The 16024-nt window shown below is 42.2% G+C and overlaps 1 protein-coding gene across 2 annotated transcripts; it reads left to right on the top strand.

The window, feature by feature from the left end:
- Positions 1-20: 20 nt before the first annotated feature.
- Positions 21-14312, top strand: LOC117136182 (CDK5 and ABL1 enzyme substrate 1). 2 transcript variants are annotated; one of them, XM_033296926.1, is made up of 9 exons: positions 21-466; positions 1463-2722; positions 11499-11882; positions 11950-12076; positions 12142-12290; positions 12879-12911; positions 13206-13323; positions 13394-13578; positions 13721-14312. In XM_033296926.1, the coding sequence occupies exons 2-9, from the start codon at positions 1878-1880 to the stop codon at positions 14064-14066; spliced, it is 2187 nt and encodes a 728-aa protein (XP_033152817.1). In that variant the 5' UTR covers positions 21-466; positions 1463-1877; the 3' UTR covers positions 14067-14312. The 2 variants fall into 2 exon arrangements, with proteins under 2 accessions (XP_033152817.1, XP_033152818.1); XM_033296927.1 differs by lacking the exon at positions 12879-12911.
- The last annotated feature ends 1712 nt before the right edge of the window (positions 14313-16024 follow it).

Genomic DNA, 16024 nt, shown 5'->3' with positions numbered 1-16024 from the left:
CGACCGCTGCACAACACTGGACGCAGTTTGTGAATTTTTCGTAAGCCCATCTGCAGATGTTTTCGTCGCTGCTGCCAATATTTTGACGTTCATACCGTTTGCGTATTTCGCAGAGACCAGTTAACGCGCTCGTAAAATCGCAAAAAACACACTTAACGCGTTCGTTTGTTCTGTTTTTGTAAACACATTGCAATTGGCCTGCATTTTGCATAATTTACGCAACGAAGGCAACTGCGTGAGTGCACCAACCAACACACACACACACACAGCCGTGCAAAAGAGAGCCAAAGAGAGTGAGGAGCGCAGGCGAGTTGGCAGCCAAAGGCAAAAAATCAAAGTCTGTCGAAAATCCACCATAAAAATAGATCAAAATGACGCGCTTGAAACATTTCTCAGCATAGAACGACTATTAATCGAATTAAGTTTTAAATAATACCCAACGACCGTGGAAAAACCAAACACAGTGGTAAGTAAAAGCGGAGGGGAAAACAGGAAAAAACACGTCACACGTGCGTGTGCGTGCGAGTGTGTGTGTGCGAGCGAGTGAGTGGGTGGGTGTCATAAATATTTTCGCACACACTTGTTCCTGCATTGATTTTACATTTTTCGCACAGGCTCAAACTTGTGTGTGCCGCCGCACTCCAATTGGTCCAGGTAAATCCAATTAGACTGGATCCTAGGTAAAAAACCACCACCGGAAAATCTATTTCCCCGCTTTCCGAACAGCTGTTTTTGATGGTTCTGAAAAATTTTCCACTCGCTCTTGTTGCCCGAGGGAACATTTTTGGGCATTTTAGGGACTCCCGTATTGAATGTAAACAGTAAACACTCACGAAAGTGCGGAAAAGCGCTTAGATTTTTTATGCCGGCTGTGGCACAATCTTTCTCTTTCCCGCCCCTCTCTTCGCACACTTGCCACCCACTAACCTGACACACTAAGCCGCCCGCCAGCAACAACAACAGCAACACAGGCGGCTAAAACCACTTTGCAGCTTTGAGCCGCATGCAGCTTTTTAAACAGCCAGCGGAAAAGCTTTATCCATCCAGTTGGCTAAAATCCCAGCAAAGATTCGGGTTTATTTCAAGGAATATAAGATTTGTTTTCAAATGAGATTTTTTAAAAGATTTCAAACATGATTTTACCTAAAATGGTAATTATCTTAAAAGAGTTTAAAAAAACCATTGCATATTCACTTTAAAATAGCTTAAAAACATTGCGAATTATAATATATCATATTGAGATGCCTTCTGCTAACAATATTATATCATATTCAATACTTTGTCCACTGAACATGAGAATGTGTTGACCACAATTTCCCCTGAGCCACCCACTGCACTTCAACGAATATTCCAGAAACGCTCGGAGAAAGCTTCTCTTGGCCAAAAGCAGCTTTCCTGCCGCTTTTTGTTGTCTCATTTATTGATTCCCATTGCTCTCTTCTGTTCTTATTTCTACTTGCAGCCAAAGCAACGCAACGACGCATAAACGCTAGTTAATAATAAAAGTGCATAAAATATTCGTATTCCAAACATCTTCCGTCATCAAAAGTGCTAAAAATTCGTCACCATGTCGCGTTCAAGTAGTTTGTTTTTTAATTCGGCTGCCAAGTTAGAGACTAAAAAACTTAATTGATTCGATCAAGAAAAGTGAGAACCACCAGCAGTGAAAATACAACAACAGCAGCATAATCACTTTCAAAACCAGTTTTTTTCGCGAAGAGTGTTCCAGAAAAGTGCAACATCACATTCCCACACAGTATATGCACACACATACATACATATAGGTACATATATCAGAGCATCCAGAGCATCCAGGGAAACGACCCACAGCACCCACTTCGGTTAATCTCGCTTGGTAATTAAGGGTTCATCGCCTAATGGCAAGTTCGCTCAACAAGACGAGACACAGGCGCAGACTGGCTGCGATCTCGTTCCTATCGAATATCTCGTTAGATGGCACCCATCGGGACACCAAATTCGGCGCAACATTCGGCAGCAGCCTGCTCTGCAACCAGAATAAGAACCCATCCTCGCTGGGACTCGGCTCGGGGGGCTTTCATCCGCACTATCAGCAGCACCACCATCAGCGCAGCCACTCGGCGACGCATCACAACCACCAGAAGCGGCATCATACGCAGCAGCAGCAACAGCAACACACCCAACAGCAGCAGCAGCAGCAACATCAGCAGCAGCATCAACAGCAGCAGCAGCATAATCAGCAACACCAGAATGGCGCCCTCTGTTCGCCGCTCCTCTGCAGCGCCGATGTCCACATGGGCATCGATGGCGGCATCGGGCTGGGATTGGGACTGGAGGACTGCGCCACCGGTGCCAGCGATGGGGACGGGCATTTTAGTGAAACTGAAAATATGGGTCAATACCTGATGAACGTCCTGCCGGCCGCCGATCACAATCGCAGCAGCATTGTGCCGGCCGAGAGACGCAACATAAAGCGCCCGACCTCGTCGGGTCGTCACAACCACCAGGCACCGGGCAATGGCAATATGGGCAATAAGCTCCAACAGCAGCAGCAGCAGCAGCTCAAGTTGCAGCAGCAGCAACAGCGGCAGGCACGGAGTTGCGCCGCCGGCAGCGGAGGATCGGGTGCCGAGAGCGGCAGCGATTCGGACAGCGTCAAGATACCGCTCAAGGTGTCCAATCTGGGCAGCGGCGGTGGCGTGGCCGGCGGAGCGGGCAGCAAGCTATTGCCGCTGAGGGAACGGTGAGTAATCAATGCACAACTCTAGCGAAATTCCAACTCATGTTTGTCATATCAGCGAACTATCTTAACTTATTATGGTTTCTAATCAGCATTTTATTAAGCAGTTGCTAAAAGTTGTAATCAAATTAGTTAGTCAAAGTTTTTATAATAATATAAATTAGGCGACTATAAGTAAGGGAAACTACCTAAATACTCAAACAGGAAATGTGTTAAGTTTTTGCAGCTTCGAATTTATGTTTTTCCAATTAAACGATTCTTCTATCTTCTAGACTCTCAGAAATAGATTGACACGTGACGTCAAGTGGACAGTTTTTCTCAGTCCAATCGCAATATTTTCCAACCATAAATTAAAATGAAATTCGCTGAGTATTCCTTTGCTCTTTGTTGATTTATAAATAATTCGAACGCTACGAGAAAATGAATCATGCCGCTTGATCACTGAACTTTTGTTGCGTTCAATTAAGCTGTCGTCATAATTGGCATCGAATTTTCCCCTCCCTCAAATTTGTTAATTGAAATTTCCGCTAAGTTTACGTTAGCCAATTGACACTCGGTCTCTAATTTGCTTACGAACAGAAGGCTCAGCTTGATCGAAAGTACCGCGAAAGCAAAACACTCAGCTGGGCGGTCTGAAATCGAAAATTATTTATAAACATAAGCTTGTGAAAATTGAGAGAGCACTTTTCCCGATTGTGACGTATTTTCGCAGATGGCGAGGGACTATTTGCACGTTTTCAACGCCTGATGCTGCATAATTAGAGGTCTGTTGCCGGTCGCTTGGCGCTAAAAATAACGCCTGCCCCAAAATAAAATATTTTGATCGGATTGGGGGTGGGGGTAAGGGGCCTGTAATCAAATCGGCTTCATTCATCAACGTGTGCCGGCTCAATTAACGTAAATTAGAGCGCGTGCCCGGCCGAAAGCTGTGCAAACAATTGTTTGAATTGAGTTGAATTGAATTGCATGTCGAGGGGCGTTCGTTTAATTCGGAACTTTTGTTCCGAGGCGCCGGGCATTTTGTCACGCACTTAAACGGCCTGTCAGCGTTGAATCATGGGTATTATGGTATATCTAGGTGTATTAGCGCAAAGTAATTACGCAATGCCGAAATGCGTGTGCCATCGAAACGGTAGTAAATCGCTAGCGAAACGCTCGTAAACCGCTCGCAAACCGCCTTGAACTTACGCCCCCCTCGGGGACTTTCTTTGTCTTTCTCCGCGCATAAAGCTAAAGCAAAGCTAAGGTGCATCTCAGAGCTTTCACTTCCAATGCCAGATACAAGTTTCGTTGAACTCGTCGAATGCGCTTTGGCAAACTGACCTTGTTTGCCACATACATACATGCAGCGTTGCAGTCGTGCTCCGCTGGCGTTTCGCTATTTCTGCCTAGCGTTTTCGGTTTCGGTTTCTTTCGCATGCCGCCGCCACTCAACTGGTGGCTAACCCGTTTTTCCGTAGGACTCCGCGGATACCGCAGGGGGAATGGGGAGGAAACTTATTGTCATCCATCCGCGGGTTACATACTTGTAGATATGCATTTGGCATGCAGCCAATTGGCTTGTCAGCGACCTGTCATTGCCATTTGCTGTGGCAAATCAAATTCCCGGGGATTTGGTTTTAGTTTGGCAATAACTATGCTATTACTATACCTCTTAATTAATTATACCATAAAAAGTTTATTAATAAATATATACATGTGTACATATACGATCTTACTGCGCCAGGAAAGCTAAACTATCGAACGAGCTATAAAGATGCAAATTTATAACTCTTCGTACGCTGAATAGCAAATAGTCAACGAATATCATAGGGAAAACTAGAAATATACTTCGCAAATAGTAAAAAGTATAAATTTGTATCAGGATTTCTTTGCATTGAGGTTCTTTGATCCATTTTGATAAAGTCGATAGCTCTTAATTTTTATATTTTAGCACCTTATCTTAGCGATGAACTAGCAATAGATCATATACAATGTATACACACAGGACAATCAACTGATTAGATTAGTTAGAAAGATCTTAATATACGACGGATAGTCCTATCGTAAGATCTTTTACACTCAGCACGTTTATCTGGCATGTGGAAATGATCGAAGCCTCAAAGATTATAAAAGCACTCGATGAGATATCTCAGTGACGTTAAAGACTTTAATTAACGGGTATTTCTTGTGTCAGCTGATTTTAAAATTATATATTAACCCTTTCATATCATTACGTGAACAATAAATGGGAATTTCTTGCCACATCATCAAGTTACAAAGTATTTAAGCGATTTCAAATATGTATTCTCAAGTGCTGCCCAGCTTCTCTCATTTCGCGGCAAAAAAAAAAAATAATAATAATAAAAAAAATGAATCCAAAAAGCAAGTTCTGTTTTTACCCACCAATCTAGGGTTTCATTACTATTTCCGCTCCGGAATGGGATAGCAATTTTGTTGATGCCAGAATTTGTTGAAGAGGCAAATTGTTGCAAACAACAATATTGTGTGTTATGCGGAATCGTTCGCAATTTTCGGTGTGGGAAACTTGCCACAAAAAGCTGCGCAGGCGCAAAAACAAACTGCGTCGCAATTGGCAAAACCAAAACAAACTACTTATGTCCAGTTTTTGTTTTGAAACCTGAGCTGCTTTATGTGGAGTTGGCCAATGAATGGGAATATGAAAGAGTGAAATAAAAGTAAAAAAAAAAACTGGAAAAAAATCCGCAACTCTACCGAAAACGTAAACATTTTTTTTATTGCCCCATCTATCATTTTTCATTCTCGGTTTTCACTTCCTCTGGCCAAAGGTTGCGTCATGGCGATTAACTTGATTTAGGGGAGTGGCCCGGCCCTTTTTGTCCATTCAACAGTCAACGAAGGACCTCCAGCCGGCAAAAGGCAAAGCTTAGCATTGAACTTGAGCTTTTTGTTGGCCTCATCCTGCTGGCTGCCTCGTACCAATTTCAATGTCAATGTCGCCCCAGCCAGCCAGCAAACCTGTCCAAACAGCGAGAAAATCCTCCGCGTTCCCCCCCATCCCGTTCACTCCGCCAAACTGGGTAACCTTGAGGCAGAGTTTTATGCAATCGACGACGTAATAGGAACCGGTTTCCCCTGTTCTTGTTTGTTTTCGTTATTTTTATTCGCACTACTTGTGCGTTTCAGGGGTTCTAATCCTTATGTTCAAGGACATGTCGTTTCGAAAAGGGGTTTCTTTTGTGCCGGCGGGTTGGGAAATGTGTGTCAGTGGTGCAAAAAGCTTGAAGTGCATCCTGCAATTTGCCACTGCATTCCAGTTTATGCAAGCAACCCCTAGAACTTGATTTGCCTTCAGTACAGAGAACAATAAGTTAATAAACACTGGAAGAAACTTGGAATTAGAAAGGTTTTTTAATTTTTTTTTTTAATTTTGGAAAAAGCTATCTAATTGTTTTCTGTGCATTTGGAAGCTCTGCTAAAGTCAACACAGACCGCCATAAAGCTCCGTTATCTCGCTCGTCGGTGAAGAAATGAACGATAAGCCCAAAGATGACATAGACACACCTAATCCGTCCGATTGTAAATACATATATTTCTTGCACCGCCTTTGTGGACTTGATTGCACATATGTAGTAGCCAAAACAAAGACCCCCTTGCGATAAATAAAGCTCACCGCACTTCTTATCGACTAAACTTAATGCTCGCTGCTAGTAACTGCGACTTAATATATATTTAATCGACACTTGCTCGAACTCCACGTCATTCTCAAGTCTCTTTATTATGTTTTATCTGTTCCATTGTATTTGAAGGTAGTAAAAGCGGTTAAAAGCGGATAAAATGGGTTCCCGTTTCACTGATTTCTCCCTTTTCGCTCTTGCCAAAGTTTTTGCTCTTGAAGTTAAGATCTGTCAGTAGAATAGGAAAACAGTGGGAACGTGTTATTATCTCCAATTTTTTTAATGCACACAAAGTATTGAAATCAAAAAATGGAACAACAAACTATTCGTTTCATATCGACACACCATTGTGTTTCTTTGTTTGTGCTTTTTATCGACAGCCTTCAATTGGACTTGTAAATAGACAATATTTTTTTTTTTTTTTTTTGCCTAGTTGCTTTATGTAATTACTTTCGGCTTGTGTAAACATTTCGATCGACGTTTTTGCCCGTCTCGTCCGAAAATCGCTGGCGTTTTTTGGCATTCCGTTTTGCTCCCACTGTTTGTTTACAAAACGCTTATTCTTTGGTTACGCCTTCCTTTCCTAACGCGATTATTGTTATTGTTGCTGGATGTGTTTTCACCTTATCTAGAACACCATTTCGTTCCGAAATCCACTTTTGTTCGAGGTGAAAGGGAGCTACTAGTATATGACCGGATTGATAATGCTGGAATCGATTTGCGTCATTGCCCGCCAAAACAAAGACTCAAGTGGCAATTGCTAGTTATTACTTTCAGTGTATCTTCTACAAAAGTGTTCCAGATAATAAAAGAGTAGTGGTTATTTCCAGTTGCAGTATCTTAAACATAAGAAATGCACGCAATAAGTACATGTTTATAAAAGTTGCATTTGCTAGCGGTTTTCTAGCGTTTCTCTAGCGGTTTGAAAGCGGTTTGCTAGACATCTAACTTTTTTCTAAAAGTTGTGGTGTAGTCAAACATGTTTTAATAAATTTACATATTTTTTTAGTGTATTTTTAGTTTTTGTTTGTTTTTGGCCTATCTAGCTGAAAGCTTTAATCAGCAGAGCTGCATGCTTAAGCTCATGGGCACGTGATCTGGTCAAACGGAAACTTATATAATGAAACTTACTTCCATTAACATCTGTTTGCACATAGCCTGCTGATAGCAGCAAAAACAACAAGCCACGATGACAATAACAAAAGCGATTGATGATAAAAGCGCGATTGACTCAGTTGATTTGATTGCTTCACACACATACACACAAAGAAAAAACCTTTAAAATGGAAAGATATTGCAATTAAAATATTGTGTTTTCTTCGATTAAACTCTGGGCAGATTTATTTGCTCGCTCTCTCGCATGCAGACGTGAAAAGTACAGAGGTGGTCAAAAGTATTTACACAACGAGCTTTTTTTTCAATTGTCAACTAATTGAAAAAAAAGCTCGTTGTGTAAATACTTTTGACCACCTCTGTATATTTACCAAAGCTTTTAGTAGCAGTTCTCGGTCAATATTTGCAATCAAAATAAAATCAGAGAGATAGTCTCTAGGAGAAAGACATACAGCTGCGGTTAAAATAATAGCACTACTGCAGGTGGAAAGTTGATTTCCTAAAAAAAGGTATTGAATGTTTATTTTTTTTAAAGTCTGATTGCATGAATAATAAGTACCATATGTTGTCTCTCTAAGCAAGAAATTTTGACTCTCTCAATGTAACGGTTCTTTTTGTTTTTGGGCACTTTCTGCAAAAGGGCGCTAAATGAGGCGGTAACAAAAATAGCACTGACCACGTTTTTGCTGAATAAAATTAATAGGAGTGATTGCTTTGGGTTTTTTTTCGACATATTTTGAAAAAAGGAGTTGTATTAAAGGTTTTAATTGAATTTTTTTCAAAAGAAGACCAAAAATTCTCTAGTTATGGGTCGGGGAAAGCATTCTACCGTCGAAAAAAGGAATTTGATTAAAAACATGATCTCTGAAGGTAAAACCTACGCTAAAATGGGACGGTTTGTTGGTTTTTCAAACAAAATGATCCGCAACGCACTTCTGTTTGTCGAAAATACGAAAAACGTGGAAGAAAGCCCTCTATGTCCAACGTGGAGATCAAGCGCTTGGTTCGGCAAAGCAAGAAGGAGCCTTTTAAGCCCGCGACGGAACTGAAGAAGGAGCTCCAGATAGCTGCAAGCGTGGAAACAGTTCGCAAACACTTAAGACAAAACAACCTTAATGTGTGCAGTCCCAGAAAAGTCCCGCTTCTGACTGCGAAGCATGTGGCAAAGCGAATCTTATATGCCAAGATACGCAAGGACTGGCCTGTGGAGAAGGGGCGCCACATTTTGTGGTCAGATGAGAGCAAAATTGTTTTTTTTTGGTGGGAAAGGCTCTCGGTCTTATGTTCGGCGTCCACCCTGAGCTGAATATAATCCTCGCTTCACCTTTAAGACGGTAAAGCACGGGGGATCACACATCATGGTATGGGCGTGCTTTTCATACTATGGAGTAGATCCGATTCATATGATTCAAGGCATCATGTATCGGCACATTTACACAGATATCCTGGAAAATGTGATGGCGCTATATGCCGAGGATGAAATGCCGTTTTTTTGGACATTTCAACAGGATAACGACCCAAAACACACGAGCAAGAGAGCTCGAAAGTGGTTTGAGCAGAAATCGATCCGAGTAATGAAATGACCTGCTCAGTCACCCGACTTGAATCCAATCGAAAAACTTTGTGCGGACGTAAAAAAAAGGTTTCTGAAGCCAAACCCAACAATAACGAGGAACTTTGGATTCATGGGAGATCGAGGATCAAGGATTAATGGAGCAAAATTCCTCAAAAACGGTACCAGGACTTGGTGGACTCCATGCCAAGAGGATGCGCAGCTGTCATTGCCTACCATGGTCACGCAACCAAATATTAATATTCTTTAAACATAGTTCTTAAGATATAATCCATTTTGTGAACTCTTATTTTATTTTTTGATTTAGTTTTAGGAAAATACGAGAAACAGTGCTATTTTTGTTACCGCCTAAATTTGAAGGTTTTTTTTTGTTTTACCAATTATTTTTAAAATATCCATTAGATCTGTTACCAATTTTATTATTTCGATTGAAAATCATTGTAGTATTTAAGATTAGTTAAAAAAATTATGAAAAAATGTCAGAAAATAGAGAAACGATGGGGCAAACACGAAATGTGCTTATGGTGCTATTATTGTTACCGCAACTGTATGTACATATCTTCAGATCTGCACAGCTGGCAGATAAGAGCTATAGGATTTCATTCTTTATATAATACAAGGCATGCAAATTTGCTAAGTGACTTGAGTTTATATTTTTTCCTATATTTTTAACTTATCGGTTATGACAACAACAAAAGTCATATCAGATTGTTCACGATTTAAACATTATGCTATTAGCAGAATATGTAAAGAATTTGGTATAACATTCTGTTAATATTACAGTACTGTGAACTTTATCTAATCCTGTTATGAGAATTTTCTAACGCAATTCTGGCGATCTATAAATAGCACTGTACATATTCGAATGTTATGTAACATGAAGAATTGAAAAAATTCGTTGATGTTTCTTTCAATTCTGCGACGGCTCAAAATATGCTGAATCATTCTTCTTTCAATTCATCAAATCTATTGTTAGAATTTAAATATTGTTTGCTTTTGTCACAGGGACACAGCACTTCATAGACGGAGTTTCCAAAAACGATATTGAAATAGAAAAACTATAAATACCGAAGTATACATGCACACTTGTTTGAGTTGCAGTGGTGGTCTATAGACGCGCTCCCTCTCGCTCGCACACGCACTTTGCCCAACCTCTTATCAACGCACACACACACACAGAAGCACACAAACTCATTAGCGAGTCAATAGTTAGACGAACAGAAAACACAAAAGCAAACGCACAAAAATAAATGTTTGCTCGGCCCTTTACTTCTTCTTCGGCCAAACATACACACGCACACACACATTTTGGAGTTATAGCCCCAACCATCCCCACCCTCTTCTTCTTCACTGATGTTGTAAGCATGTAAAACTAAATTCCTACTGCTAATTCTGTGCGCCTGTTAAAATGCTCCAACTAATTAACGGGTTATGACAGCCTAGGCGCCACCTCCATCATATTTTTGGGTTGGGCTTGCAAGGGGTTTTTTAATGAAAAGCGAGCTGCCTTGCACTTCATCCAGCTAATTAACGCAGAATCGTCACCACGACGAACTTGAGGGGAGTTTGCGCACAGACCCCCCTGCCCCATGCCTCCTGCCTCTTCCCGCTTCAGAAGACCACACTTTTTTGACTGTAACCTCGACCTAGACCAATTATCCCAAGGTAATCAACCAGGCGCACAGATGCCGTGAAGATGTTGACTTCAGTTGGCTAATTGACTTGCGTTGCGGCTGCCCTTCGGCATTGCACATGTGTGTGCGAACGAGAGTGTGAGTGTGTTTGTCGATGTGTTTGTTTGATTTCCAAAAATACACAAGCGATAAGCAGCGGGCCTCTACTTTGATCGCCCTTTAAATGCACAAGGGAAAATCTTTCTGCCTCCGCTGACTTTTCTCTGCGTTTCTGCGGGCCTGTGAAAATATCGATCATTGCGTGAGGGGTGTGACAATGGGCCCACGCGATGCAGAGATTTCCAGAGATGCTGCTCCCACAAGCTACACTTAAAATGGCTACAATTAGCTATAAACTAAAAAAGATAGTTGAACAATTTAGAGCCAAGAGCTAATTAAAGCTAGTTAGAATAGAGTAAGTATAGTACTTATGTTACATCATAATTCAAGCACAAACTTCAATGCTTTCATTTTAAAAACTTAAAAACTAATAGCTTTAAAATAAATAAAACAATCGTAGCCTAAAAGTAAGATTTTTTCATTGTTAATAGCTAAACTGACAACACTAGTCTCATCGCTGGCATTTGTCATTGAATTTATAAATACCGAAAAAGCGTATTTTAAAGTAGCAACAACTTGGGGCGAAAAAACCGCCTTCAAGGTCCAGCCCAGCGCGATTTTGTATCGTTTTGTGCGCGTTTTTCACGCTACTTGCGTTGTTGAGCGCCTGTTGCTCCTTAGATCGCTACAATTCTAACCGATCTCCTGCTTCTCGCTTGCAGCACCTTCAGCAATGGGGCAAGCGATCAGAACTTGCAGCCGGAGCGGAGGGCACGTTTGAACACGGCGCCGGGTATGCGGGTGGGCTCCAATTCGAGCATTGCCATGGGCGGCGGTCTGAAGCGCACCTATGTCTTGAGCGGATCGAGCGTCAGCCACATCACCGACGACAGCAGCACGGAGAGCCTGACTCCGGCGGGAAACTATGCGGGCAGTTTCCGGAACAGCCTCAGCAAGTCGGTCCAGATCAGCGATAGCCGGCGTGGAACCTCCGGCCAGCCATTGGGACTTGGACAGGCGCGGGATGAGCGAATGGTGCTGGTGTCGCGCAAGATTCCGTTCTTCATATTCTCCTCACTTCCCTACTACAAGGGCAAGAATGGAAGGTGAGTTGCAAAACTAGATTCTAATTTTTAAAGTGTAATATTATAATAATTTTGTTCCAATTCGTAGAGCTGAGTTTCGCAAGGAGGATCGTCGTCGTCGGAATCCATCCACTTCGCGTCCTTTGAGCTCGATCAATGATGCACCATTTGATCCCTTTGATTTGCTGGGAATACAGAAGGCCGAAAGTGGTCAGGTAAGGCAATAAGTTTAGCTCAACTGGAACTGATCTTAATAATAACTACAACTTGTTTTTTGCAGGACATATCATATGGTCATCTGCTGATACCTTCACGCCAGTACGAAAAGGAGCGCAAGAAGCATGGCAATGCATCGGCGAATCCTTCCATCTTTGAGAACCAAATGGAGATCACGAGCACAGCGGCGCTCAAGAATCATGGCATTGCGAGGTTGGTGCCGGCTTCCAGTCTGCCAGCATATTTTGGATCATCTTTCGTATCATTTAATCAGCTCCATCTTGTCATGCCCATGAACCATTCTAAACATTCATTGAGCCTCATATTGCATGGTTAGCCATACCGAACGACCACTGTTAACTAATAATTCCATTGTCCGATCGAGAGCAAGTAGCCAAAGAAAGAATACAGATTTCCCCATTCCATTAAAACGTAAAAGTAAACATAAAGCTTCTTTGTTACCTTCTCGCATTACTCGGTTATTGGAGACATTGGTTTAGCTCGTGTTTGTCAACAGCCACAAAGCTGACCCAGCGAGACCTGAAAATCTGACTCATCAAGAGTTGAGCGTGATATTACCCAAACCAATAATTATAAATTTACTGAAGCTCAGCACATTGTTCGCATTTATATAATCCCCAAAATCGAAAGATTTTTTAATCGCTTGATAAGCTAGAATATTCAATTATTTTCTTTGTTTTGGTTCGGTAATAGTTGACCCAAAAAAAAAAATAAAATAAAACCATTATGTGCCATTAACTTTTGCTAATTCATTTAACGCTTTGCACTACTTCGTTTCAGCACAAAAACCATAACCAAACGTCAAGGCAAATGGTAAATTTTGAAAACAGCTAATATGACAAAAAGAAAACAGCCAACCTAGCTATGTTACTACTAGCCTCAGTAGCTGAATTACTGTTGTTCCAAAGCCTGGTCGACTGCCAAAAGCTTCTAGCCCACTAACCAAGTTCACCTATCCCCACATACACACCTCCAGCCACCCACTCTCGCACACATCCGACGAACAGCAATGCTTCGACTAACCCAATCCCGCCTTCTCTCACGCGCTATCTTAGCATATAATTCGTATTTTATGTGCATCCTAATCAATCGAAATTGAATTCGCAGGTGCTTCACTTATGAGAACAACAACCGCAATAGTGCAACCAGTCCGACGCCGGACATGAAGCTGGATATGGACATAGAGAGTGTTATCCTGGGCGGAGACTCATCGCGTGGACAAGTGGTAAGTTGAATGGTTCCCTCTATGAAAGTATATCCTTATTAACTAGAGTTATGTCTTGTGTAACCCACAGTACTCCGCTAGCATTTTGGACGATCCGGAGTTGATTGCCGGAAAGCATCGCACGTTGCTGACCTTCACCTCGTACATGACCTCGGTCATTGACTATGTGCGCCCATCCGATCTTAAGAAGGAGCTGAACGATAAGTTTCGCGAGAAGTTCCCCACTATCCAGCTCACGCTGAGCAAGCTGAGGAGGTAAGACAAGGCATCTGAAAGGTTTCACTTCTAAAAGGAATGAAAATAGTTTCCAAGTAACTTCTTAAGAAAGTGTACCCATAGCCTTTTTTCAGTAACCATTTAAAGGAACAATACTTATCCATTTACGTTTCACTTGCAGCATTAAGCGCGAAATGCGCCGGATCAACAAGCTGGACTCGCGCATCGATCTGGTGACCATATCGCAGGCGTACGTGTACTTCGAGAAGCTCATCCTGGCCAATTTGATTAACAAGAGCAACCGCAAGCTGTGCGCCGGCGCCTGTCTGCTGCTCAGCGCCAAGATGAACGACGTGAAGGGGGACGCACTCAAGAGCCTCATCGAGAAGACGGAGAGCGTGTTCCGGCTGAATCGCAAGGAGCTGATCTCGTCGGAGTTCGCTGTGCTGGTGGCGCTGGAGTTTAGCCTGCATGTGAGCCGGCACGAGGTCCTGCCCCACTATCAGCGGCTGCTCTACGAGTCCTAGGACTGGCCCAAGCGCTGCGCCGAGAAGAGTTTCCTGGCGGCAGCGCAGGCGGTACAGCAATTGTGTCGCAAGGGCAGTCGCAAGTAGGCGTCCGTACTTATAGCATACTTTCGGGTGTTGGGTTTTCAACGATCGTATTGATAATATTGCCTAGGCTTAGGGCGTAGCTAAATAAGTTTTGCTAAAACAGTCACAAAACTACAAAAAACAAAAACAAAACAATTTAAAAAACATAGAAAAAAAAAACAATTTACATATACGAGTATATCCCAACATTACCTTTGTCCCTGATTCCTAGACTCCTAAGTGTTTATGTTTAAATATGTTTTCTTGGGTTTCTGTTATAGACATTTCAAAAATGAATAAACTAAAGTTAACCAAACGAAACCCACTTATGTATGCACCTGATAAGTTAAGCGCTTATCAGCATTCTGTGCCGCCGACTACTGTAGTTGTAATGTTAATTTTATTCAAATTTCCACCGGCGACGATCTCTGCCTGTTGCCGTTTTTCTGTTAGCCGCATGACCAAAGCCAGCTAATCCGCCCCGGCACACTCGAAGATCCCACGTAGCGCAGAAGCTAATCCCCCGCCCTTAAGCCACGTCGTTGGGATTCAAATTGGATGGGCTTTCGCGGGGGACTTGGATGGCCCATCAATCAGAAATCAATAAATAACTGACGATCGATTATTTGCTAGCGCAACAGGCGCTCAGCGCCCGGCAACAGGTGGTCAAAAAAAAAGAGTTCTCTTTCTCTATAAACAAATACGACCGGGCGATAACCCAAAAATACGGGCAACTCAAACGTGTGTGGAGGGGGGTTCGTAGTCGGATCCGCGGGGGGCGTACATACGTGCCTGCACATCGCCTTTTGTTCAACTCGCTTGTTGTTGTAGTGTCTGTTAACTCTTTTGTGATAAGCCACAATGTTTTTGTAGCTGGCTGCCTTTCGGGCGGCCAGCAAATGGGCAGAGGTGGCTGCCGCATGTAACGCGATGCAATCGCACTTAGCGTTTCGCCTTATCAGCAATATGGTTTTCGATTCTGGGGGTTTCTCAATTGAGACTGGGAAATACCCTGCATATGTATTATGCATTATTATAGTATTTAATGCAATACCCAATGATGGAATTTTTATTTACTTTATTAATAAAACAAACGGTTTTGTAATTTATTTTTATTTTTATATATTTACATGTATATGTATATATATATATTCTATGTATTATAGAAACTAAATAATATCTTGAAAGTAATACATTTCTATTATATATTTAGTTAGTTCCTCTAAAATAAGTGTTATATATTTTTATAATTTCTGAAATTTAGAAATGTGTGCGATTAAGCTTATTTTTAAAAGATTTGTTTCAGTGTAAAGTTAATTACAAACAGCAATTTTTTAAAATTTAAATTCCATGTAGCTGACAGCTGCATTTCGAGAAATACCATTAAAAAGTAATCTGAGCATCCGAAAAAATGTAATTACGCCAAATTGGTTAGTCAGCTAAAAAGCTCATTAGCGAGATGGCGAAAGATGGAATCGCTCCGGAGCAGAGACATGGACATGGACATGGCGTATCCTGTACTAACCTCCCCCTCCCACACTCCTCGAACAAAAGCCTGTGCGCCACGTCCGCCTGCCACATGTAGCTGCATAATGAAAGCGCTCAAAACTAATTAACGCGAAAGCCGAGGCGGAACAGAGGGCATCCACACAGATACCATCCCCAGCAACTGGCACTACACCCAGCCACCCAGCCACCCATCCAAGCCAACCCAACCACCCCACCGGTTTCGCATTCTCTCTTTTGGGACAGCGAATGCTGCTCGATGGGTCTGTTCGCCTGACATTCAAGTCTACCGCTCGTCTAGGCCACCGGGTGTGGCAGGGGTGGGGGTGGGGGTGTTGATACGGCTGGCACAACCCCACCCCCGCAACAACAATGCTGGTTTATTA

This window comes from Drosophila mauritiana, chromosome 2R (genome assembly GCF_004382145.1).
Source record: "Drosophila mauritiana strain mau12 chromosome 2R, ASM438214v1, whole genome shotgun sequence".
Taxonomy (NCBI): domain Eukaryota; kingdom Metazoa; phylum Arthropoda; class Insecta; order Diptera; family Drosophilidae; genus Drosophila; species Drosophila mauritiana.
This window is presented reverse-complemented; position numbering and strand designations above follow the sequence as displayed.